A 26,114-nucleotide genomic window follows, 5' to 3' on the forward strand; every position below is an offset into this window, starting at 1 on the left:
GTAATGACGGTAACCACATGCTGATGCGAACAGGCCTTTATCACAACTTTGTCAAATTAATTCACCAGTAGGAGAACCGTGGATCTCTATTTGGAGAAATAATGTGATAAGGGGGTTGCTATCACATTAATTCTCCAGTAAAGATTTCTGGATCTTTCTATGGAGAATTAATGTGATAAGGGGGTTGCTATCACATTAATTCTCCATATAAGAATCGTGGATCTCTCAATGGAGAATTAATGTGATAAAGGGGTTGCTATCACATTAATTCTCCATATAGAATACTAGATATCTGTATGGAGAATTAATGTGATAAGGGGGTTGCTATCACATTAATTTTCCAGTAGAAGAATCGTGGATCTCTCTATGGAGAATTAATGTGATAAGGGGGTTGCTATCACATTAATTCTCCATATAAGAATCGTGGATCTCTTTATGGAGAATTAATGTGATAAGGGGGTTGCTATCACATTAATTTTCCAGTAGAAGAATCGTGGATCTCTCTATGGAGAATTAATGTGATAAGGGGGTTGCTATCACATTAATTCTCCAGTAGAAGATTTCTTGATCTCTCTATGGAGAATTAATGTGATAAGGGGGTTGCTATCACATTAATTCTCCAGTAGAAGATTCCTGGATGTCTCTATAGAGAATCAATGTGATAACGGGGTTGCTATCACATTAATTCTTCAGAAGAAGGTTGAAAATCCTTTGGCGAAAAAATGTGACAAAGTTTTTAGTTATCGCTATCACATATTTTGTAATTATCACGCTTTTCATGAGAAATACTTTTTTGAGCTAAAAGAATGAGATAAATAGCTTCAACTTTCCGAAGCCACTAACCTGTTGCCCTAATCAATGCAGAACATACATATTTTATACCGCAAGAATAATTCCCAGTGACGTAATCCCTCTGTAATTCCGTAATCCGGCATCATACCGACGTCAATAGCAGCTTGACGACCACAACCACCCCCGGTCATGGGCCGTGGGTGGAATATGTCGAAAACAGCTGACATTTCAGCTCACCATCACACATCGATATCTCCTCGGACCTACTCGCGTGTCGGTAACTTCAAAACTAGTCACACAGCTGCTCACTCCATTGTAACAATTATACAGTTCCGACGTTAAAAGCGTACTATTTTACATGGTCGTGGATACACATTCTTTTACAGTACATGCATCACAATATACACTGCTTTGTTGTTAGAAAATCTCTTCGTACATTCTTCGAATATTTTTACTGTCGTACGGAAGAATTAAATAGAGTTCATTTTATCCTGTGTAACAGTAAAATCGCCCACACGCTCCTTTTAGCTATAGCAGGGTGGTTCTACTAGCTATAGTAGCAATACGCCCCCACAACAGGTGGTTGCAGTAGAGTCGCTGAATGGCGACATCTAGCGACATTTGTTCTCAGTGCAATAATAATGCGCTACCGCTCTTCAGGTAGCGATGTTCAAAACTTGTCAGCCGATACCTCTGTGGGTATATCGTCGTCACATGAATCGTATATAACTTGTTATAATCAGATAAAGATATCTTTCCATGTGCACAATATCTTACCAAAACTGACAACAAGTCACTTATAGCGAACTTGTTTGGCACTTTTAAAACCGATGCCTCGACACTGACATACTGTAGGCAAATTAGCAACCCATTATCAATACCTCACCATGTACGAAACTACAAAATAGTCAATGTTCATCATATGTACGGTATTCATTGTTGTATTGATTAATCCTCCTCCACTTGCTTTCCAGAATAACATGAGAAATGTGATGTCAAAGATTCGTACCGACACCACGTGACCACCACCATGTCGTGCTGTGGAGGTGGCGAGGTACACGGAGACAACAGGGTCAAACCGTTCAAGGTGAGAGGGGATTCGTTTGTATGGGGCGAAAGGAAGTGAGCTGATACTAGTAGTCAAGAAGAATATGACGTCATAAGATCGGTCGTAGGCTCTAGTGGCTAACTCCATTTTCATGTGCCTCGATAGCTCAGTTGGGAGAGCGTTAGACTGAAGTCCCGGAAGCCGGCATACTGGCTTGACAAATTGGAGATCTAAAGGTCCCTGGTTCAATCCCGGGTCGAGGCAGGTTATTTTTTTACTTAATATTTCAACATTTTTTAATAACTTTTTGTTTCGTAATTTGATTTGATACATTTCGTGTATGATTTACTTACAATACATATACTTATAATATATAAGGAACATTAAACTGGACCTTGGTGTTGAAAACTCTTGCCAAATGCGATAATGGTGTGTTTGTTCTATTGGCGAACGTTAACGCAATTTTCTTAGTTCTATATGGTTCAAAATTAAACAGATTATTTACGTAATAGTCCTTTAGGTTTTTTTACAAGCACAACCTGTTCAATTGCGAAACAATTGCGAAGTGTTCGAGAACATGTTAGGTTGGTAATGATAACACTGGCGTTGTTAAGGATGCGCCGCTAACTGGTATCAGTTACAGTCAATATTTCCTTCCAACCCATACCACCACCTTGGTCCGCAATATAGGCTGCATGTAAAAAAGGCGAAAATTGTGCTGAAAATTCTGTTGGAGTTGAAGGGACCGAAAGTTTAGTCAGACCAAAGACGCTGTTACTGGCGGTGCGGTGCGGTAGGTCTGTCGGCAGCCATGTGGTGCTGTAGCGGGCAGGGTCGGCAGCCGTATGCGATAGCCAGCTGTACGAGCCAGACCAGAGTCAAGCCAATACGCGTCAAGGTGGGCATATGATCGGTGCCAAAGTCTTTCGCTCACTTTAGGTGTTCTAAATCACTAGGTAGACGTTCAATCTTACCAAGGTCAATGTTAGCGCCCAGTTGTTAAGAAGCACAAGCGTGCTAGTATATAAAAAACTGCCAAAGCCGAAGAGTACACATCGAGGCTAGATAGAAGCTTAAATTATATAGCCAGGGGAGCAGGAATGAAGCTAGCATAATAGTAGGCGTTCTATATATGATATTTTGAAACATAGCTCCAACATAGCTAGTATCATTATGTACTATAAAACACCTGTACTGACAAGAAAAAAAAAGTGAGCAAAGTAGTCTGACATATTTGATCAATATTTACAGCGCTACTAAGCTCACATAAACACGTATATGATTGTAAGATGCCTTGCCCCGGCTTACTTGGTCAAAATACGGGTGACAGACCAAGCCATTTCTCTCGACAAAATGCTCGAGAAGGCATGTACAATGTACATGTAAAAACTATGCAAATGAAATTTGTCGGACAAAAATGATAGGGGAAATCAGGACATTCCAATCAAGGACATCATATTGAACAACAAATTTACTGAATCATTTGAAATTGAAGTTTTCAATGTTTTTCACGAGTTCGACCGGCTTGTCCCCTTAATTATTTGTCATTGTTCTAGAACACACATGTCTCCATAGCAACGTGACAACACTAAAGGCACGACAGCGCAAATGACGCATGGATATGATCGTTTGTCGTGTCGTGTTCAGAACAAAGGTAGTATGAACCAGGGACAGTTTGGAGGCTAAAACTATTCTTCCTCGAGTTTGAGAGAGAAATCGATATTTTTGAGACAATAAGTCGGGTTGAAAATCGGTGAGCACGCCGTGTGTGACGTTTAGATGCAGTAGCCACCATTTTATATCATCTTGCGCGCCGATGGCCACGCGCGTTTAAAGAGAATAAATGGGACAAACGGGCGGCAAGCCGGTCACTCAAGTCAGGGTAAAACCTACAAAGGTAAGACAACATTCATGTAGCTACAGAGAAGTAGAATCCGGAGAGAGAAAGGTGAACATGGGAGCAAAATAATTCGTTCGTGTCCATTTTGACCTGTCATTAGTGATACATGCAATTAACTTTCTAGGTCAATATACGCAAAACAACGACGTTACATGCATACTCTGGTCGCCCAGGTAACAATACCAAATATCTCCAACCCCTGCAATATAAAATACCGTATTCGTGACTCATGTACATGTAAAGTGGGCATTTTTTTCAGTATATGTGTAATATCAGTGGAAACAAAGGGGAAACGGATCCCTATTAAAAGGAAGCTGTACATAAAATTTATGATTTATCATTTCCTAAACAAAGTTTACCCTAAGAAAGGACGTCATTTTACAGATAATTTGTCACTTTTGAAACTGCAACGAATTTTGTTAAAGCACAAATAGTTTAACTCTCGATGCCATCCATGAACCATTGCGGAGTGGTATGGTCTAGATGCGCACCCAAACGTGTGATTATCTGTAATTATGCTGATGACGCAAAGACAGGTCGCACCGGTGCTGGGCACCACAGGCCAAAATATCTTTGTGACGGACATCGCTTCTTCATACATTCTCTGTTTTCGTGCTTTTCGTGTCTTTCATGACTGTATCAAGGGTAGGTAACGTCCTTTTTTATCAGTCTGCTACATCAGATTTTATAGTATTGTTTTGAATATAAATCACAGTGATATTTTCAACCGTGTCTTCTGGGAAGCCTGCCCGCAGTCGTGTGTGCGTGCCAAACCTCGTTAGACAACTTTCTTTTGTTCTCAAGCAGAGACTGCCCTTTGTTGTGTTTCTGTTGATAACCTAGCTGACACAAAACATGTAGTTTCTTCCGATCCTATGCCATATATTGTTTATGAACATACATGATATGAACGTTTCAAGGAAAGGTAAATGGTATCGACAACGTTTTGTTGAGTCGAAAAGCCTCGTGTGTAACGCTCAAGCCTTGCATTTTATGTCATTCCATTTGAAGCTGGTGCCGTTTTGTAATCCGTGGTGCGTACCTATATACAACTCCATGTACCGTGTTGTTTTAACTTATTTCCTAATTGTTAGAAGGGTGGCATGATGGTGAGAAGTTTTACGTTATGTATCCTTCGTTGTTTATCTGGACTAAAAATACTACAATGATCAAAGGCGATAACTTTGTCATAAAACAACTATGCAAAGTTTTTGATTCATCGTTGACTTTTCCTAAAAATCTCTATCTGTGGTCCATCAACGGCAACTACCACATATGTGTGTATAATTTTTTATGTGACTTTTAACAAACAGAGAGCCCCGCTTTCCACATGTTAGGTCACATCAGGGGAAACGACTGGAAAGCCTGGTAGCCCCCCCCCCCCCCAACACAACCTGTAGTCATAAGGCATATTTTAACGGTTTAATTGTGTAGCTAACGTTATCTGTATCAGTAGGCATTCTCTCTTTTGAATATCCACAGACGTCTTTGTAATTATGCAGAAAAAGATGTGACTAAACATGGTAGTTTGGCGGCTTCGTCCTTGACTCAGCTCTTAATGAATGTCACACGTCCCAAAAGGCGTTCATTTTGTCATCCAACAACTATGTAAAATTAGTAACGACAAACATATTGATCACCAATCAGCTCCAAAACGGTGTTAAGCAAGTATTTATGAAAAAAAATTAAGTAGTCATGACCAAAGGCAACGTTTAACATGAACGAAAACAAGAAGACAGAGTCTTAGCTTCTTATCATTGAAGTAATCTCTTTTATCTTGTGTTAGATCTCAGAATGTTTTACGTGTTATACGGCGTAGGTAATCAATCTCTTGTGCAATTTGTACCACAAGAACAACACTTATGTCACCGTGATTACACATACTTGTTTGAACGACATACAGCTAATATTGACCAATGTGTCTGTGTTATTATGTATAGACGTGTATATATGGTAACAATACTCGTGGATGTAACGTTATGTGTATAAACAGACGGGTACGATTTTGTTCCTACCCCTCACTACTTTTCATGTTGTTAGGTGAAAATAATTTTTTTTCAAAGTAAAAAGGAATTTTAAGTAGAAGACGGAAACAAAGGTTGCTATGAAATCACAATAGTATTGTGAAAAGTCGACGTCATGGTTTAGAAGTACAGTACTCTAGTCATGCTTTTACCAACGATGTTTTCTAGTCACAACGTGTCTTGTTCATAATCATAATTCCAATGATATCAATCCACATATTCTTTATCTACAACTGACAACTAAATGATTTTTATGAAAATGGTGCAAAAAAATTAAATCTAACGTTACTGTACCCCAAATGTGTTCCTGAGAGAAACAAAACTTTTGCAACCGGAATTAATAATTTGTGGGCGTAAATAATTTTGTTGTTAAATGTAACGTTATAGATGATATAACGTTCTGTAAATCGTTGCCATAATTTTCCGTCTACTAGAGTGGTGAGGAGCAGGAGGTGCCCGATGACTTTGACGGGCCGCTGTCGGAGAGGAGCTGCCGGGATGTCTTCTTCTTACTGCTGTTCCTGGCTTTCTGGGGCGGAATGGTGAGAAGGAAATACCACAGCCTTTTTTCTACCTTTGTATTCTGAGATTTTGTTTAAGTGTGCCTGCGTGGTAGAGTGGTTGGTTTCCATACCCTAGTTATAAGCACATCGGGCAAAAGTCCCAGAAATGTCCAAGTAAGAACATAAACATTCTGTGTCTTCAATTTCATGCTAAATGCCTGTCTGTTGCCACAAGGGAACTAGTGGGAAAATGCATCTGATGGAATCAGTGAGAAACTCGTAATAATAAATAATACAAGAAATTATTTAAGAAAAGAAAATATTTCACGAATGTCTTTGCTCTTTGTTTATATTCAAGTTACTTTAGAACTTATAGACAGCACAGAGACAACGTGCACAGTAAACGTGTAGAAAACAATCACACTTTTGGTGACGTAATTTCCTTCTTCCCAGGGTTACGTGACGTACTTGGCGCTGGTTGGTGGGAACATGTTCCGCCTGTTGTACGGGGTGGACAGTTGGGGGAACATCTGTGGAGTTAAGAATGACGTCATCGGGAACGTGTCCCTCTCCGGTCAGGACATGACGTCTAAACAGTAAGTTCAAACGATGTTGATATCATCATCTTAATGTGCCAGTGACATTGCCTCCATGTACGGAGGTTTTGTTTTGGGTGAGTTGGTGCATGCATCTTTGGACACAGAAGCATTGGTGTGCAGCGTTATATTTTTAGTGCAAAAGAAAGTGTCAGGCACAAAGTATCTTTATTCGTTATTTTGCCATTGATATCGAATATGAAATGCCATTAAACGTTTCTTAATCTATCTTCTGTTTCCAGGTTTCTGTTTTTCTACGACCTGACAGACGTGAGCGCCATCTTCGCCACGTCTACGGATACCGTCAGGCTCTGTGTGAAGAGCTGTCCGTCCGAGAACGTGACGAGCCTGGAGGCCATACAGACCCTGGCGCACAACGGCACCACTGTCCTGTGCCGTTATAACGTACCCACCACCAGTTACGTCGCTGACGGCGTTACCTGTCCCATCGTTCCCGTACCACGAGCGTGAGGATTAAATGTTTATCGTTTATAAGATAGCTTCATTATATCCTTTAACTTAACTTCAATATATCCAGTACATTTGATCAGTGGGCAGGGGCTCAATCGCAGGTCCGGCCCCAACTATGACATGTTGTACAAAAGGGATTCCCTTCCGCATTTGTATGGCTTCGTTAATTTGTCGGCCCCTTATGAGAGAGCTTCAGGCGTACGCCTAAGGTGTCAAACCTCAGCAAGTAAAAGTACTCAACACAGTTATCGAGAAGAGTGGGAGATAGGGGTCCGGCGTGCTTGGCTAAAATAAGAGTCGTAACGAATCTGCATTACACTACTAGGTACTTGAAAAAGCACAATACTTAACCTCAATTGAGAATGCGCAAAAAAAAAGAAAGATTAGCAAGGATAGATGACAGTAGAGAGGCCCAATTTGGCTTCTTCGAAACTCGTTGACAACTGATGTTTACTTATTTCTTATGTTTTCAGCTCCCCGTTCCTGAACCGCTGTGTGCCCGACAGCCTGACTAGTGGGGTGGACGGGGTGCTGAGCAGTGTGTCAGATGCCTTCAGTGCCAACACGTGGAAGGTACGAATGGAGAGACACATGGCAGGGTATAGAGTGAGATCAGTTTCGTAGATCACCGACTCTGCCGGTAGAGATCGATCGTGACCAGGGTCTCTGTTGACAGATATCGCATTTCGGATGCTAGGAATGTATTAGAATGGTCTTTCATCTAATTAATTGAAAGACCACTCTAATTAGCCTGGGTACCATACAGAAAGTAGTTCGCTCCGGCGTTCATTATATACTTTATACAGTAGCTTCTAGCTCTGGCATTCATTATACACTATATACAGTCGTTTCTCTGTGTTTCTGATAGCAGAAGCGAACATATGAGCGAACTACTATCGGGATGGTACCCAGGCTACACTCTAACACCATTGTTCTTAAATTCGACTGAGTTGCCATAGATTTTACCTTATACAATTGTTCTGATGATGTTTAATCAATCGACTTGTAAGGAAAGAAATTAAACAAGACTTCATTCTTTGTTTTCAGACTATTCTCAAGGATATTGAACTTTCATGGAAAGATGTCCTCATCCTTACAGCTATCGGATTTGGTAAGTAATCTGTGTAATACACGAATCTTTATAGTTATAGAATCAAGTGCCACAAAAATCCAATTTTGTCGCTCAACTTTAGTTCGCTCAGTGATCTCAAATTGTCGAAAAGTGGTTAGCAAGGGCAAATATCTACAGTGTCTACACGTGTAACTCACGCGTTTGGTTGCTTTTAGGGTTCTCTCTCGTGATGACGGCACTGATGCGGTTTTTCGCGGCCTTCATCATCTACCTGACTATCGTGGTGTTCATCCTGGGTAGTCTGGGCGGGACCGGGTACCTCTGGTACCGCTGGCACTCCGAGAACACCGCCGATCCTGTCGGACAGAACGTCCAGACTTTCCTCATCGCTGCGATCTGCGCCACGGTTGTCACAGTACGTCACTAGGAAGTTTTTTTCCCAAACATTCTGTGCAATTTTATGATTTTAATAATCAAGTAGTTCAACTGTTTTTGCCACAAATTCTAACCGTATCAAACTGTTATTCAATATTGAGCTATTACTTTGAACTCTTGAACTGTTCTCTGATCATATTGCTCTATAAATGTTAGTGCATTATTGTAAGTAGTACAAGCACTAAATTGTACCTTTTATTTAGTAGTAAGACTCACTGACTGACAGCATAATAAACTAGAAGATGGAGAACAGTTACTTTTGCCACCTAGAATCTGCAAGAATTTGATACATCTAGTTATTTTGAATGGGGAGGTAGATTAAATGTACACTTTATCTCAATGGTAACAGGTGCTCGTCCTTCTGCTGCTGCTCATCATGCGCAAGAGAATCGGCCTGGTGAGTTTGATAATTACTACCATCATCATGTCGAGCCACAACGATATCATAGACTGCATATTTGGCCAGAGGTTATTTTCTGCTCATTACAGCTTTATATCTACCATATACAATATGACTTTTTCTCAAAAAGATCCTGTTTTACGTGTCCCGTACAGGTGGTGCAGCTGTTCCAAGAGGCAGGCAAGGCCGTAGCGCGCATGCCGCTGTTACTCCTGCAGCCTGTGTGGGTGAGTAATAGCTACATAAATGGCCACTTCTCGATACCTCCGTGTGTGGAGGTTCTGTTTTCAGTGCGTCGCGTTGCTCCACCCGTACGACTAAACACTGCCGTTGTCTGATGTGTTACTTTGCAAACATGTAATCGGCCTAGATTATCAACGTAACATTCCAGTTGATCAATGTTCTCCTGGACTTGTTTCAGACCACCATTGCTACCATATTGTTCGGCGCATATTGGGTCGTCATCTTCCTCTACATCTACACCGCAGGTTAGTTTCTTACCTTAGTAATTGATTGATCAATTGATTGACTCTCGGGCAAAAAAATTCTTCGACATTCGAATTCAATCTTTATGTACCGTGAAGGAAACCCGAATTTTGGAACTTTGGAATTTTGAAAGTCTTATAATGAAGTGGACTTGGGTTGTATATGTACATGTACGCACATGTATGCGATTCGGAACGCTTTGAATATATAGTAATATAAGTTTGTGTAATCTGTATTTTGTTGGGCCATTGAAGCTTACTATTAAGTTATTCTTGTTGCCTTCGCGCAGGGACCCCTGTTGTCCAGAGTAATGGATACGTCACATTCCAAACTGATTCCTTGCTGGAGGTAAGAATATTTCATTCGTGCGTCCGTTAATATAGTACTTACAGTTGAGGTGTTGTTGTCGTTGAGTGCATCGTTTTAAGAAAGCAGTTGGTATCATCGAGATTTCCTTGTTTGACATATTGCTCCCCCCTCCCCCTAGAAACTGGTGTGGTATCACGTGTTCGGTGGGCTGTGGATGCTCCAGTTTCTGATTGGCTGTCAGCACGTGACGATCGCCGGCGCCGTGGCCACGTGGTTCTTCACCAGGTGAAACATTTCTCAAATGCATTTTGTAAAGTGATATCTCTTGTGTTCAAACTAATAGAGGAACTACGCTTTAAAAGACTACGATCAGAATGTGTAATTGATACGTTGTTTTACGAACAAGTTTATTCTTGATTCCAGGAACAAGAAGAAAATGCAGTCCCCAATAAGCAAGTCCATGGGGCGGTTGATCAGGTGAGAACAATGTGACTCACTTATCAAAAGTTGTTATGATTTGAGAAATACTGTTGTAGTAATTTCGAGAAGTAACGCCATGTTTTCGCTACGTTCTTGTTATAAGAGCCTGCCAACGTTAGATGATACATTCGAATATGGTGCCTGTATATACATGTATTTGTACTTTAAATTTGTGCATGACCTGTAGCGTCTCACAATATTGGTTTTCTTTTCACAGATATCATCTCGGCTCAGTCGCTTTCGGAGCCATGATCATTGCACTTGTCCAGCTGGCCAGAATCATACTAGCTTACATACAAAACAGGTAAGGGCCCGGTCACATGAGTTCTGCGATGGTCGTACAGCTGAATCTGTTTCCCTCATAAAATGGTCCAAACGTTAACATTGCCCATTGATGTGACAGATGCATTGAGTATGCAGATGTAATTACATGTGTATAGTTTTATCGTTTCTGGACTATATGACACATGCTACTGGCATTACAGCGAAGTTTAGAAAGATTACCTTCTTCAATGAGGCAAGGGTTTACATGTCACACTTAGTGTAATGCCTGTTCGATAGCCTATATGTATATGTGCTATTTAACCTTTGTTGCCATCAATGCACACACACTCTGACCAGATATGAACTGTTGTTCCCAGACTTAAGGGGCGTGCAGGTGAAGTCGCGGACTTCTGCCTGAGGTGCCTGGCCTGTTGCCTCTGGTGTTTCGAGAAGGTCCTGAAGTTCATCAACAGGAACGCCTACATCATGATAGGTGGGTCTCTATGTGGTCGCAACTGGGCAACTATTTAACATTGACCGCTAGGAACATATGTTCTTATATGCTACATTTGGGTTGTTATAGACTGTATCATAAGTAGCAAGTTAGTTTTAAGTTTTGCAGGAAATATACTTTCTAACTTGACAACGTAACGCTTTCCCAGTGTATGCTTATGGGCATGGGTGGGCGGGAAACACTTTCAGTACCGAGGACAGACCAATGAGCTCACAATGGTACCCTGTATAACCCTACCCTTTCTTGCAGCCATCTACGGGTATAACTTCTGTAAGTCCGCCCAGCGTGCCTTCTCCGTCCTGGTCTCTAATGCCCTGCGGGTCGCCGCCCTCAACTCTATCGGGGACTTCTGTCTCTTCCTGGGGAAGGTTGCCGTGGTCGCCGCGACGGTCGTCGTCGGGATCGAGCTACTTCAGGTGACCTTTCATCATTAGTATCAGTAGCTGAGCGAATTTCGTAGATAAAGCACGATCTTATTACGTTTTGCTTTTGCTGTCTTTAATATCACACTTTTCCATCTTGCATCCTATTCCAATTATGAAAATCAATCGGTAATTGTAATGCACATGTAACGCAAAGGTCTTTCTTACAGTCTGGCAGATAAAATCTCAAGTAAAGCTGGCATTCTAGAACTAAAGACAACCTGTTGTTATCAGCATCATGTGTTCTTTTTTCTGTTTATCATTAAATTTAATCCGACAAAGCCCACAGTACTAATAAGTCCAACATCGAAAACAATACACATGTATGTATGGTTTCGTACTGTTCTGTACAACAGTAGTTTAAGATAACCTTTGATAATATTTTGTGTACTCGTGTGTACTCATTATCTGTTTGTATCTCTCCGTTAGAACCGTGCAGACCTGACGTACTACCCGGTACCCATCGTACTGGGTGCCATCTGTGCCTTTCTCATTGCCCATTGCTTCTTCACTGTGTATGAGGTAAGAGATAGACTCTGTGCAATAAACTATTATGTATTATCTACACTAGCACTATTGTAGAATCATGCAAGATTTTAGGAGACAGAGTATTTTAGGACTGTACCTGCTATGTCTTTAAATTGAAATGCGATATTTCAGAAAAAAAGCATTTTCGAAAGCTAAAGCTACAAACACAAATTGATCATATGTGAAATGTGTTCGTTGCATACAGGGTAAAACTCTTTGTCCCGCTCTCCACAGATGGCGATAGATACGATCTTCCTGTGCTTCTGTGAGGATGAGGAGAGGAACGACGGTGTGACCAAACCGTACTACAGTAGTGTGGGGCTACGGGACTATCTACAGAAACAGGAGAGGGCCATCCGCGCCAAACAAAGCAAGAAACAACAAAAACAACAACAGCAACAACAGGGATACGACAATGATGGATATGAATAAAGACACAGGCTGCATAAAATTCCAAGAAAGCAAATCTCCTGATGTGATCATTCTTATAACAACTACTCTATTTCACGTTATTATAAACTGTTTAATACTGTTAACAAAACTGCTGTAAATACATGCTGTACATGCAAATAGTTTTCCGATTTTTATGACATTTTAGTGTGTATGAACGTGTTCTTTGTGCAATCAAATATTGGCTATATGGCTAACAAGTGCGAGAATATCTCTGTGTTTCTCGATAATGTGCCTATGCTTATTATTCTTGTATAAACACCGATGAAGCCTTGACACCAGCGCCAGAGCTGAACAGTATTTGTGACTACCGCTTTGTTTGTAAATAGGTCCAGAGATTTAATGAAGATTTGCACTCAAGAAATAAAATGCTGGCATTTTCACAAATTTCCATGTAGAAAATGTTTTAGAATCACAGAGATTCCATGTATATATTATTAATATGTTTTATGTGACGCGTTTCAGAAATGTAGCTTCCCATTACTCGTGTTTACAATGAGCTATCCAATCCGAATAAACACACGGCAAACAAGTGTCTTGTGATGTCGTACCTCCGTGAGATATTTAGTTTTTTTGTATGCCATGTTTAATATTTAAAGTTGTTTCATGTATTATGCAAGTATGGCTATAACTAATATCAAACATGTCCATGGATGCCTTTCTGGTGAATGTGACAGGCATATGGAAAATACTGTGACCAAAAACAATACCTTTCATGAACTATTCGGATCTTTCATTGACCCCATTACCTGGAGTGTCTGTCAGCTTTACTCAAGGTGGATAAATTACTACTTCTGGCAACTTTGGTTCTTAATTTCTGTTGTTCTGACAACTCTAGCCATCACTTCTTGTCACTCTACTGTTCATGTGAATAGCACACGGGAAACAATTAATGCAAAAACAAAACCTCAATTCACGGAGGTAATAAAGACAGAGACACAGCATTCCTGTACATAAGATCTTTTTACTCTTTACAGAACAATTCCACAATGTCATTGTGGTACATGTATCAATATCTTATGCCTGCTTCAACTTGCTGAAAAAAAATGTCACAAAGGTTGTGATGTGATGACACTTGTCAGGTTGGCTACATGTACATTGAGGATGATTGACAGGAAGCATTAGCAAGAAGAGATTGTCAGGTTTGATAACATTTTGTCCCTGCCATATGTGAAAACTCCACCTTGGCCAGAAAAGTCTGTTATTCATTTCTAAAACACATGAGATGGTAAAAGTTGTGTACATGCTTCTTAGATATGGCTAGATTGGGGACAAGAATAGTTTTGTGTCTGATAGCCTCACCATTATGGTACACCTGTTCCTTCCACATCACCATGTAACTGGTAAGACAGACCCCCCCTCAAAACCACACTAGAATGTTTCCATATTGATAAAGCATGTAGATTCTTCCTCTGTATGTAAGTAGGCTTTAGTAAAAATATCACCATTCGTTAACAATCCAAAAATCATGACATACTGAAAGGTACTGTCTTTACAATAGATACAATTACAGACAAATTTAACTCAAAAGTATTTTTCCAAATAATTATTGATGAAACAAAGAGCCTAAAGCATGAGTTGCTTATCAGTTGTGACTGCATAAACTGACCATAGTCACCAATCACACCCAACCTCTAGATAAAATTGCTATAGAAAGCACCAGAAAAATTACCTAGTAGACATACACTCTTCCAGTACAGGGTAATTCTAGTGAGTCTTTTTTTTTCTTTTAAAACACATCTGAATATAACGAAGTTCTTACTCCCCTACCCAAGTAAAAATCATATGTTTTCAACTGTAAAAAAAAAAAGAGTAGTGTTCATTTGCACATCACATGCACTGACCAAAAAAAAAAATTAACATAATGTATGGTAAGACTGACAGAAAGACTGATACAATATCATATTAAGATAGCCTATTTCTGTTATCAGTTGTATCAAAGCTGTATCAATTTACAGATATCATTTCTTGCACTTGAGCAGCAGAGCATAAATTTAAACACCTCTTAGGTTTCACGCACTAAATGGCTAAATTGCAGAAAAAAACTTTTTTTCCAACAGCATTCTTCAATACTATTTTGTCAATGTGGTGGGAGGAAAGTGAATTAAACCCATAGATCTGTTGGTTTCTTACTTATCAACCTACTATAGCTCTTTAAAAGATCAAAGACATTTCACATACATAACAATGCTATGAGTCATCTAAGTGGTAATAACAAAACACCTGGCTGAATCCGAGATCAGTAATAGCATAGTAAAAATAAGTCATTTCATGGTTTAAGCTGCACAAGTGCAGTGAGATACATTATGGCCGATTGAGTGAAGGTCCCCAACTTGTAAACTCTTGTAAATTCTTTTCTTGACTATGTATAATACTATACATTTGTTTATATTTTGCATATGTATCAAGGACTTTCACCATAAACATATAACCCACAATGCATCTTGCTGCACATGATCACTTTAAACAGTGAAGCAGCTTATTTGTTGTCCTACGTCATATCTACAACTAAAGTAAGCTATATACATGTACAAAAACTGAGACATTATCACTTCCTCAGTTTAGGGTGGGATAGAAAGTAGGTGCAATCTCTTGAAGTTTTCTTGAAATAATTTTTTTTCCCCTCTTTAACACTGGGTACAGAACTACTAGTGCAGCATTGGATGAGAGGTGCACACTGGGTAATGCACTTGAGGTGACAAGTTCTCCTTGGAGATCTTGGCAGGAAGCAACATCATACAGAGTCATCTGGAGAATGGAAAAAAATCATACACAGTAAGCTAGAACTGATGCAAGCATACATTTCATTTTCTTAACAAAATTGCAGGACAGAGACACTGGCAGTCTGCCATCAAGCCAACATCTATGTGCAAGCACATCTAAGCCTCAGGAGATGGGGAACAACAGACATAAACCAGAAAGGCAGTCAGTGTGTTTAGTAACAGGGAAACAAAGATTGTTTACAATAATGGAAAATTATATAGTCAAAGTAGAAAACACATTTTCTATAATTTTATATGATATCATACCAACTCACCATGATACCACCATTTTGTCTTCTTAGGATTTTTGCTACATGTTCGCACATAAAAGTTGTTGTCTGGTGGTCGTTTCTGTCAAAGAGATCAATAATGTCAAAGATACTACGATTGATCTTGATTCCAAACATGTAACATTGAAAAGTAAGTGTAACATGATGTTAACTACATCATGAAGAGACAGATACAAGATACATCATTCTATGCGAGTCACCAATAGAGATCAGTGTGCTTTGTAGGTACTAATTACATGTATATGTTTTGCAAGAATGACAACCTGCAATAAAAGCATCATTGTCCCACACAACATACTAATTAAAGAACCCTTATCCAATTATTAAAATGCCAGACCCCAGCCCTAATACATCTTCAGAGTACTTAGCAGCTGAGATCTAGAGACTTGTATGATGATTGATAATAAAACCTAGCTAGTATGTGCCTATCTCCTCATATTATAAATCTACATCATGATTTCTTCCTTTCATAACAGAGTACAATTACTTAAGAGTCCCATTCTCAGTAATGGTGCTGACTTTGCTGGTACCATTTCCTCGCCAAAGGAACTTGCTACAATAACCACCCCTTATCCATCTAGTTATTGACACGTATCGCATTTGTGCAAAGGTTGACATGACGTGTGATTATCACCTCTTCAAGATGTCAATACAAAGACCAGACTGTAAAATTGGATCCACTCACACCAGGAAGGACCCCCACTAGTAGTACTCTTGCCTACTTTATATCTGAAAGGATGTGCCTAACCAAAGCTAGGTACACATTTCTACATATATGAGTCAGGTGAGGAAATAGTGTAAAGTATACAGCATGTACACTGGGACCTGCAAGGGGTTTAAATTTGAACCCATTACCATGGATCCAATAACCCGATCTACAGGACCACATGCCACCTTTTGTATTTTGTACCACTGCAGCTATCGTGATAATAACTACCATGATGATACAACCTTTCTGTCCAAATGGGAATTCCAAGTTCCAACTCACCTTTTCCTTACAACTGCTAAGCATGCTAATGATTGACAGGCACACAGACTGGACCGACAGAGCGGGAGACCAGTCCTCCGTCAGGATGGACAGACAGATGTGTCCGTTACTGTACACGTGGGGGTGGACCGGGATGTTTGGACCTGTAAACACAACCTGTAACACAACAACACAAAACAGTGACTTCAAGTCAAATGTCATTGACAGAGTCACATGTTACAATACTACACTGTTTGTCGTGAGATTTTACGTAATTACTTTTGACATACATAATCTTGCATGTAGGTTTTTCCAAATTACATGTAAAATTTTTGCCAACAACCACATTTGAACAATAAATAGTATGATCCCTGCTGACGAGTAGTGAAAAATTATGATACATGTACATGTAAATGAACAGGAAGCCCATAAAGATATATTTTGTCCATGCCATATGCTATCAAAATCAAAACATCCCATCATAATACCACTGCTGTAACTTTTGAAATTGCTCCAAAACAGTGTGGTCAAAAACCCATTGTTTGGCTGATTTGCTTTCTGAAGGATACACTTATGTGAGTGGATGATGTTACGACCATGAACCAATTGTTTACGTACCTGCGGAGAGTCAAAGGGATATCTTGGACCAAACTTAAAAAGCAGCTGAAACTTTTCTCCTTCAAACAGTGTGCCTGGTGCTCCGTCCATGTCTACTTGCCACCTAGAAAAATCAGAGCAAGACAAGTAGCACACATGTTATCACATCATTTTTAACTACAAGTCCGAATTAGACATCAATGTACCAGTACTATATCTGACTAGACACAAGCACTAACAAGGAACTTGTTGACTCAATTTGTTACTAAAATCTTATTTTTACCAAACATATGAACAATTTTACACTAGTAAAAGATGAAAACATTGTATAGGCAATGATATCACCAACACCTTTCATCTGAGATCCTTTTTACAGCACACTGAAGAAGGAGGAATTCCTTGTCAAATTGTTCAGGTACAGGTACAGGCACAGGTATACTAATATACTATAGTACAGGTCTTGGTCTGCAACTGAATGCCTGTTCCAGGAGTTGTGCTTGATGTTTTGTTTTGGTATGAAACACTAATAAAAATATACAAGTACAATTACATGTGTAATGTATTGTATTGTATCTCCAGGAGTGTGTAGCCGTAGTTGCGGATTTATTTCAGTTTCTTTATTTAAATAACTGTTGCATTGTGGAACCCTTCATTAGGGCTGGGGTGGCTGCTGCTGGAGCACAATGTTGTTGTTTACTCCATTGCTGGAGGGGTGATCTATAACCTTTGAAGGGAGGTGTTCTAGAACCGACAGTTACCGGTGTCATCTTCAAATAAAAGTTCAGTTTTCATTCTTGTTGTCTTGAAGTTCAGACATCTGTCTCCGTCTGGTCTTACTGTAACACATGTATACTTTGTACTTACGTGCTGAGAGATTTGGTAACACTTGCTTCATCCACCCTGACTCCAGGAGGCGGGTCCTTCTGTAGGGCCAGCAACTCCTTCTGTAGGCGTTTCTACAGAAACAACCATGTGCAAATGAATGGGGAAACAGTAGTCTTCAAGCAAACCCTACGGTGCCTTAGAGATAGTATCAAAGCTGGCCAAGGAGTATAGCTGGTCAAAGGGAGTCAAACGGGCACCAGCTATACGCCTTGCCCAGCTTTGATAATATCTTATGCGGCACCGTAGGATCTGCTTGGAGATTAGGGAAACAGGACAGCCCTCCTACTTTTGCCATGAAGACTTTGAAGTGTTGCCAGAATCTTCCATGCAGACCCTCAATCCCATTTTTCTGCATGTCTTAATCAGAAATGCTCATATGATGTGAAGGAAACACCCTGGTCATAAATGTTTACTAGGCTATCTACAATAGTATTAGCAAGACCTTGAACTTACATGACATCCCTACATCATACAGTACATGTACATCGATATTGACAGCTCATATTCTAAGTGCATGGGAACGTAGTAACTAGGACACATGCCAGCACTTGGCCCTTAATGCTTTGATTAAAACCTTGTCGAAGCAGCCGTCCGTTCTAGAATACCAATCGCGGATACGGCCCTGGTTACACAGTGTTATCAATCACATATCGATCAACAATTTGACATCCCAATGCCGACCGTGTCAAATTATGCCCAAACTCTTAACTCGGGCACAAATCTACATAACGTTACTAGGAACATTACAAAGACAACGCTGAAGAGTGTCACCATATGGAGTATACTTATAACACTGACAACCAAGAGGAACAACCCTACCAAAAATGTATTTTTACATCAAGACATGATAGAAACGGTGATGTCATTTGAGAATTCTGCACAATAAAGCTGAGTGATAAGCTAAAACTAATTAGGACTGAATGTTAGTGTTGTTAAGCTTCGTTATTGCTGGGTTTGCCATCAGAAGATGCTCTACAGATAAAGTTTACGCCCAGTTTCGACAGAAATCGGCAAAGTTCCTACCTGCATGGACGCCATCTTTGTTGTGAAATGACGCAATTGTTGCGGTGCATGATGGGTGGAAGTAGCCTCGATCGTAAATCATGTGCAAGGCTGTCGGGCTGCAAGGCACAGGTGGAAGACATGTCCTTTCCGCAAGTCTGGTCGAGACTATCGATATCCACCAGACTTTTGATAAACTATGTAAATCTAATACAAATATGTTGGCTTGCCTTTCCTTAGCTGTGGTGCATCAAATAGCAGCGGGATGCCTGGCATTTTCAACCCCGGCTATGGCCTAAATGGCCCCGTTACCAAATTTCTTTGCTATTCTCCAAGCAGAGGTTGGGTCGCAGAGATAGAAAATTCGAAGTAAGATGGGAACTAGCCGGTACAAATTCCGACCACTACCATCTCTGTGACCAAACCTCTGCTTAGAGCATATTAGCCCCCATTGTTCCACAGGGAACTATATAGATTGGCAGATCAGCGAAAAGGTAATTTCACCAGGGTAACACGTTTCTTTACATGAAAAACTTAAGCAGGTAACGTCATGGTATTTTAAATCAATTGTTTTCTTGAATGATGGCATCTTGGCTATGCTTGTGTCATAGATCCTTCCAGCAATGTTAACGTTTTCTATGAAGAATTTATTTACCCTTGACACCAGAGTAATTAGATACACGCCCCTTTACACAAAATGTTGTCATTTTCCCACCATGTTGTTTAATCCCAGTATCGCTCAATCAGTAAGATGACGAATAACCAGATACCAAGCAGAAAATACTTTAATTCAATTTAATCTAATTTGACAAAAAAGGTTTGAAAAGGGAGAAGATAAAACAATTAAATGTTTATCTTAATTTAATAAAGCGTACCTTGGGACAATTGAATGAAATTTTAGGTTCTGCCGCGACCAGCCCAAAGCTGCCTAGGCAGACCCATATAATGACTTGTCTCATCGTCAATAAAGTCAAAGTCAAAGTCAAACCACTATCGCTTTGAAGCCACCTATGTCGATTTTATTCCGCAACTGTCCCGCGGCCGTTTGATGTAGGACGCTTTACTTTAGTATACAGCGCGGTTTCGGTGAAATAACGACATTTTACTAATTGAAAGTAAGCCATTTTCTTGGGTTGTCGATGAGGATCTTGTCGATGTCATCCTGGGAGATCCCTTTCCTCAGCATCATGGGTACAACATTGAGGAAGATGTGGGAGTAGCCATGTCCGCCATAGTGCATCTAAACGGAAGGGAACTTAATTAAATAAGTTGAAAACAGCACAAGAAAATGCACGTGGAACTGAAAATCAACGTTTTTATGAAAGATTGAAGAGAAGTTTTTTTTTTTTTTTTACCAGAGATGAGCTACTCACACTATGATGCAGAAGTACACTGTGTACTGAGAGTAACCTACCAGCCTATGTTTGGTGTCCATGTCATGAGAGATGACCACCTGGTCAGCGTACCCCTCTTGCAACACCTGTTGAATCATGTTGATCCTCGAGGCATCGTTCGGCATGTCTGTCGCCACTGACTGCCATGGACTACCGGACACCTCCAGCCCAAAGAAGTCCCATTCCAGGTAACATCCCAATGTAGCAAACTCCAGAAACTCTTCAGGACTGAAGAAGGTTCCTGTAAGGTTTGAAACAGTTGGCAGTACATTAAGTGTGTGTGTAACGGTTATCAGCATAAGTAAAACAACACCCAGCCATGGCTTGAACTTACTGTCAAGGTGGGACATGACCGTCGCCCTCACGTCACCGCCTGCCTCCTGCAGTACCCTGATGATCTCGGCAGGAGCGTCAGTGTGCCTTCCGGGATGGATGATTACTAGGACTGGGTATCGGTACAGTGTACCGGTACAAAACCGGTTTTTCTTATTGGACCGGTCCAGAAAAACCGGACCTGAAAAAGTTAGGTGGACCGGATGTTGGACCGATTAGAAAATTAACATATTATTTGATCAGGCATTCACACGTTTTGGCGCTTGCAGTTGGAAGAAAATGACAAGAGTGAAGTAGAGTAGTGTTTATAGTAATTTCTACCAAGGTTTACAGTCAATCGTACAGGTGCAGTTAGCGTTGTAGGATTTTAAAACGCCAGTGTAAGTCTAATACTTCACCAAACAGATTTCTTTGTAGTAAAATGCACCATTGGTATGATTCATACTGAATCAGGTCCAGGTTCAGGTCCGGACCTGGACCTGATCCTCTGGACCTGAACCGGACCTGGACCTGAATTTTCTGTACCGGTACCCAGCCCTAATGATTACCGGACAGCCTGTGTCACTCTGGGCTGTGGCTGACGCTTTCAGAACTTTCTTTTCGTTGTCTGGAAATGAAGTTTTAAAAGGCGTTTAGATATAGCTGATACTAGCATACGAAATTATGCATGATATGACATGACCAGAGATAGTGATTATGAAAATATCAGACGTCCGAGCGAACTTGTATCTTACAGCACTCTGACTTAATCTCCAAGCAGATTACTCTGACAGATGCCCACCTGTCAGGGGCCAAGAACAGCCAACTTCCCCAATCACACCACACCGTACATCAGTCCCATCAGCCCCCTCGGTGATGTCATGGACCATGGTAGCCACCAGGTCTTCCTGGGTAAGGCTGTTCATGTTTGATGGATGGGTGCTGTCTATGTAATAACCTTGAGTACAGAAAATAGGTGAAGAAATTACTCCACTATCAGTCCATAACAGATTCACAAGTATATTTTCTAAATAGTTTGCTTTAATTTATTTGATACAGTTTGCTGTTAATATGTACTAGCATGGGCTATGTCAAGTGAATAGATGCAGGTTGCCTAAACAGAGTCGGCTACTTTCAACGAGTCGCATCCTTGATTATTGTACCTTTTCACATACCTGTGCCACAAATGATGTTCACTCCAGATTCCATTGATATCTTCCGTAGTTTCCCAACATCTCTACTCAGGCCAAGAGAGGTGCATTCAACGATAGAGCATCCTCCATTCTTTTGATAGAATTTCAGCTCTTCCACCATGTGATCTTCTTCGCCATGTAGGGTGATATTGGCTGAAATGCTATACCTGTAGATGGTTGGAAGATAAGCAGTTGATAACTTATGGAAGGGTTGAAAAGCATATGAAGTCCATGATCAAGAGAACAACGTTGATCTTGAATATATCATTTAATAATCTTTAAGCAGATGTAAGGATCCGGCTTGTTCTTAGTGTTTTCACTTGTTTGGAGGAGGCGAACCGTTGAAGAATACAAGAGAATGAGCCGAATCCTTACATCTGCTTGGAGATATGTTTTTACACGTCAATTAATTGGACAGAAACTTTCATATAAATATGAATGATCACCAAATTGGAGCGTATTCTATATTTTATTGTCTGATGACAGATATCGATGTCTAATGTCATGACAAGAATTTTCATGTCCATCGCCAGTACGTATACTGTAGAACGGTACTTACGGATACTGTCTGATGAAACCCAAGTTCTCCATGATGAGCGACATTGTCCCCATGTGAGGGGCATGTTTGGGTGGCGGGGCTTGGAATATGGAGAAATCCGCCACGAGGTGCTCGTGAGTTATGGTCTTACCGAGGTTCTCGGGTTCAATCGGGCCTAGTACTGTACAGATGAGAGACCAATTATAGTCATGCCTGTCTGTAAAATAGCCTACTGATAATAGAATGTTGAAACCCCAGTTGTCTTGACAATAACTACATACGTTAAGTACGTGCATGTAAAACGTTGTAGGTTCAATGGATTTTGGTCAAAATTTGTTGTATATTTTTACTGAACAATTATCTCAACCTTTACCATTAACTATAGGTATGCTCTGTGGCTTACTACTCACCGTCCCTATTCTTGAGGTAAGAGGCAATTTAACGTTTAGGTTTTTGTGTGCAATTATCCCTGGTCTCCTCTTTCCCAACAGAAACATCGTGATTACCTACAACCTAGAAATAAATTTTTTGTTGCAAGTAATATAAGTCACCTGTTTGGACTCTCCCATTCATAGTGTGCGTCAGGGCCTTTCCATAGGACGTAAATGAGTGTGGGGAAGACAAATGTTGCCACCAAGGACGAGGGAAGACAGCACTGGTACTGTTGAGGTTGAACTACCAGCAGAATACACGTGACGAGTTTAGTTGATGGTGTTGCAGAGACCGCGATACGTTCTGTACCACAGTGTTGGTTACTTTGTGCTGCCATAGAATAATAATAAATGTCTAGAGTCCTGATACCGCCTACTCAGGGGTCCAAAGTCTTGTGTTTTGTACACATCGTCATTTATCATTAACTTGCAGGTATATAGCACCCCTCCCATGACCTGTTATGGTACTCTCCAAGCAGAGTTTAGGCTCCGGTTGTTTTTTAACGTTTTTTTAGTCGTTTTTATCGGGCTTTCTATTTTTTTTTATTATATCTTGCTGTGTCAAAACCTAACAAAAGGCCGGACACAACAAAAAAAAATTACAAAATAGAAAGCCCGATAAAAACGACTAAAAAAACGTTAAAAAAACAGCCGGAGCCTAACCTCTGCTTGGAGAGTACTGTTATGGCATATCTTGCATAGTACATAATGTAAATGCAGTGGTGTGCAAGGTATACTGGCCCTAAGAAAAAGTCTAATGCTAATCGTCAGGTACGCCTGCCTTGAGGATCATATAAAGGTTGATCATATATTTGGACTGGTCCCACTGCGCGTTCCCAAACATTCGTAGCTTCATCAAATCTTCTCAGTTCGTCTAAGTCTGGATGGTATTTGGACAGCCATAGAAGACCTAGTCTTTCAATGTTAAATACATTTCCCTCCGCCGTCTTGATATTCTACACATCCCCTTTTTTATTCACTGATATACTCACTATATATTTCCCCATTCCACACAGATATAATCACTCAATCCATATCAGTCTACACTGATCATGCTCCCCACATCTATGGCATTTCCTGCCTTGTCAGAGAATTTCAGCAGAGAACCACACAGCCCATACGCCGATTTGTCTTGGTCCACAAAAGGCAAAAAAGGAGACTGTATATACATAATACAGAACAAATGTCCTCTTTATTGTAGCGTAGTGAATGTAGGAATGTCAAGTGTAGAAGATGAAGGAGCAAACCTTAAAAGTTCTAACATAGCTTCCTGTGATTCGTGAGAACATGCTAACCCTTCACCATAGCAATTGCATACTCACATATGAAATTCCTCCTGATCCTCGTGTCTGACAATATGTGTCATTATGTGTAGAGTATAACTGTTATAATACAGATTCGAATGTTAGATGAAACAACCTACATGTACACACATGCAGTGTATCTATAGGAATGTACCGCGAGATAGTTACATTATATTGTTCAATTAAACTATGAATTATGTAAATGTGTAAAAATATACACATATATAGAGAGAGCATATTTGCTTCATAACATACATAACATATGAGCAGTACAGACTGCACAACGCCATTTGCCCTGTAATATATAACTCAATGTCCAATACAATAGTGCATTAAAACACAGGAGTGAAAGAATTGAAGACAATATTCACTGATATATAGATACTAGACCTAGAAACTAAATGAACAAAAGTAGTCTAAATCCGCTCAAAGAGTCATACGCAGATGCCCAGACTGGATGATGTGAGCGCTAGCCTGTGTTTGCACACTCTCTCGCTGGCAGGGGTTAATGAAGTGGTAGCAACTGTAAGGCCGACCGCTAGGAGCGCGATTTTAGTCTGGCTAATGTGGGTGAGTGCTCTACGTGTGCCAGTATATCTGCATCGTGTTATGGCAGAGATCAGTACTTGGAATTAATATCAGGTGCAATTGGTTTACATTAATATTTGCCATCACATTGGGATCAACGTCTGACGGCAGTATGTTCTACAGAGTTATACAATTGAACGAAAGCCCGAAAAAAACCTCAGACTGTGAGACGAAGCATTAGGCTACCGGAGAGGGGATAGCCCGGGCTGAGATGTTTGCCTGGGCGGCAGGTGCACTGTACATCATCCGAAGCTGCTGCGTCAGAGATTCCACCCGCCGCACGATATTCTTTGCTCTGGCAACAGAAAGGAAAAGAATGGAATAGAAAGTTTTGTTCCTGATGCGTACCTCGTAAAGTTGAAAACTTTCCTTAGTGCATAAACTAGTACATACCACCGTAACAGATGAGAACTCCAGGATGCCAAGAATGCCGTCTTCATGCTTATTTTATAAGGTCGACGTTTCTGACAAATGACACATTTGATCCGCTGTAGATCGTTAAGTATCAATTGTACGCGAACGAAAGTTTATATAGAGAAGAAGGTTGTTTTCCCTTCCCACGTGCAAATATTACTGTCAGTTATAAACAAGAAAAAACAACTACCAAAACAACTCACTGAAAATGTATCGCATTGAAGGAAAACACAGAGCACATTATATGAAGGATACTGGAGCGAAGTACCGTTGACAAATACATATGTCCAGAATGCCTGGTACCCACCTTTCTTCATATTCCTTCACCCTCACAAGACGCTCCTCTATCATGTTGAGGTCTTTCTGGCACCACACTGCTGTGCTCACATGTCCAACTGTGGCGACAGAGTTCAGCGCCCCTGCCGCTAACACCAGTCCCGTGCCAACTCCGGCGGTGGTGGCGAGGCCGTAGTCCGTAAAAACACGGATCACGTTCACAAAGCTAATGAAACGATACATTTCTGTAAGTGATCAATGATAACCAATGGATGAGAGAATTATGTATGGTAACATGAGCCGGTCTTCAAATATCGCTAATAGTACATATTAGTAAATATCTCACCCGGCAGCAGCGCCAGACATATGTCCGTTCCTCCTCCGTTTGATGTCCTTCTTGTTGTGCTCTAGGTCCTGCTTGAGCATCTCCAACTCCTGTCTGATTCCCGTAAGATCCATCAGCATGT

General features: G+C 40.5%; 4 protein-coding genes and 1 non-coding gene across 8 annotated transcripts in view; 2 read left to right on the plus strand and 3 right to left on the minus strand.

Annotated features, from left to right (window-relative positions):
• The window catches only part of LOC118409406 (choline transporter-like protein 1), an 18,623-nt gene extending 5,370 nt beyond the window's left edge, over positions 1-13,253 (plus strand). The window contains exons 2-19 of one of the 4 annotated variants that reach the window (XM_035810417.1): positions 1,767-1,879; positions 6,199-6,306; positions 6,721-6,863; positions 7,106-7,330; positions 7,808-7,907; positions 8,382-8,445; positions 8,622-8,821; positions 9,191-9,238; positions 9,397-9,468; positions 9,663-9,729; positions 10,017-10,075; positions 10,215-10,321; positions 10,460-10,513; positions 10,734-10,820; positions 11,158-11,273; positions 11,544-11,710; positions 12,146-12,238; positions 12,479-13,253. In XM_035810417.1, the coding sequence (XP_035666310.1) occupies positions 1,823-1,879; positions 6,199-6,306; positions 6,721-6,863; positions 7,106-7,330; positions 7,808-7,907; positions 8,382-8,445; positions 8,622-8,821; positions 9,191-9,238; positions 9,397-9,468; positions 9,663-9,729; positions 10,017-10,075; positions 10,215-10,321; positions 10,460-10,513; positions 10,734-10,820; positions 11,158-11,273; positions 11,544-11,710; positions 12,146-12,238; positions 12,479-12,676 (1,965 nt within the window). In that variant the 5' untranslated portion in view covers positions 1,767-1,822 and the 3' untranslated portion in view covers positions 12,677-13,253. Of the gene's footprint in view, positions 1-1,766; positions 1,880-2,531; positions 2,739-3,428; positions 3,738-4,227; positions 4,386-6,198; positions 6,307-6,720; positions 6,864-7,105; positions 7,331-7,807; positions 7,908-8,381; positions 8,446-8,621; positions 8,822-9,190; positions 9,239-9,396; positions 9,469-9,662; positions 9,730-10,016; positions 10,076-10,214; positions 10,322-10,459; positions 10,514-10,733; positions 10,821-11,157; positions 11,274-11,543; positions 11,711-12,145; positions 12,239-12,478 lie in introns of those variants that run through there. The other 3 variants (XM_035810416.1, XM_035810418.1, XM_035810419.1) reach the window with 3 other exon arrangements.
• Trnaf-gaa lies at positions 1,996-2,104 on the plus strand. Its single transcript has 2 exons — positions 1,996-2,032; positions 2,069-2,104. It is a non-coding gene; the product is annotated as a tRNA-Phe (tRNA).
• A 1,495-nt stretch (positions 13,254-14,748) lies between the features above and the next one.
• LOC118409414 (ubiquitin-conjugating enzyme E2 W) overlaps positions 14,749-26,114 on the minus strand; it is a 14,712-nt gene continuing 3,346 nt past the window's right edge. Inside the window, exons 2-8 of the mRNA XM_035810430.1 lie at positions 23,888-23,891; positions 19,219-19,242; positions 18,175-18,266; positions 17,332-17,434; positions 16,735-16,890; positions 15,732-15,807; positions 14,749-15,442 (exon numbers count right to left, since the gene is read on the minus strand). Of these exons, the coding sequence (XP_035666323.1) occupies positions 15,429-15,442; positions 15,732-15,807; positions 16,735-16,890; positions 17,332-17,434; positions 18,175-18,266; positions 19,219-19,233 (456 nt within the window). The 5' untranslated portion in view covers positions 19,234-19,242; positions 23,888-23,891 and the 3' untranslated portion in view covers positions 14,749-15,428. The remainder of the gene's footprint in view (positions 15,443-15,731; positions 15,808-16,734; positions 16,891-17,331; positions 17,435-18,174; positions 18,267-19,218; positions 19,243-23,887; positions 23,892-26,114) is intronic.
• LOC118409418 (phosphotriesterase-related protein-like) lies at positions 19,967-23,519 on the minus strand. Its single transcript, XM_035810433.1, has 8 exons — positions 22,656-23,519; positions 22,079-22,263; positions 21,706-21,861; positions 21,478-21,531; positions 21,429-21,434; positions 20,926-21,030; positions 20,612-20,832; positions 19,967-20,437 (listed from the first exon to the last, which is right to left on the minus strand). Exons 1-8 carry the CDS (start codon positions 22,928-22,930, stop codon positions 20,303-20,305), a joined length of 1,137 nt encoding a protein of 378 aa, XP_035666326.1. The 5' UTR covers positions 22,931-23,519; the 3' UTR covers positions 19,967-20,302.
• Positions 24,232-26,108, minus strand: LOC118409415. Its single transcript, XM_035810431.1, has 3 exons — positions 25,994-26,108; positions 25,679-25,873; positions 24,232-25,252 (listed from the first exon to the last, which is right to left on the minus strand). The coding sequence occupies exons 1-3, from the start codon at positions 26,104-26,106 to the stop codon at positions 25,135-25,137; spliced, it is 426 nt and encodes a 141-aa protein (XP_035666324.1). The 5' UTR covers positions 26,107-26,108; the 3' UTR covers positions 24,232-25,134.

The sequence above is a fragment of the Branchiostoma floridae genome, chromosome 2 (assembly GCF_000003815.2).
Source record: "Branchiostoma floridae strain S238N-H82 chromosome 2, Bfl_VNyyK, whole genome shotgun sequence".
Taxonomy (NCBI): Eukaryota; Metazoa; Chordata; class Leptocardii; order Amphioxiformes; family Branchiostomatidae; genus Branchiostoma; species Branchiostoma floridae.

What these genes read in the sequence shown, in the direction of transcription:
- LOC118409418 (XM_035810433.1), bottom strand. Translation starts at nt 22,930, where the DNA reads ATGCACGTACTTAACGTATGTAGTTATTGTCAAGACAACTGGGGTTTC. An exon ending in GGTTTCATCAGACAGTATCC is followed by an intron (nt 22,264 to 22,655) that starts GTAAGTACCGTT and finishes AACCATCTACAG; the next exon opens with GTATAGCATTTCAGCCAATA. An exon ending in CTGTTCTTGGCCCCTGACAG is followed by an intron (nt 21,532 to 21,705) that starts GTGGGCATCTGT and finishes CTTCATTTCCAG; the next exon opens with ACAACGAAAAGAAAGTTCTG.
- LOC118409415 (XM_035810431.1), bottom strand. Translation starts at nt 26,106, where the DNA reads ATGGATCTTACGGGAATCAGACAGGAGTTGGAGATGCTCAAGCAGGAC. An exon ending in ATGTCTGGCGCTGCTGCCGG is followed by an intron (nt 25,874 to 25,993) that starts GTGAGATATTTA and finishes TCGTTTCATTAG; the next exon opens with CTTTGTGAACGTGATCCGTG. An exon ending in GTGAAGGAATATGAAGAAAG is followed by an intron (nt 25,253 to 25,678) that starts GTGGGTACCAGG and finishes TTCTGTTGCCAG; the next exon opens with AGCAAAGAATATCGTGCGGC.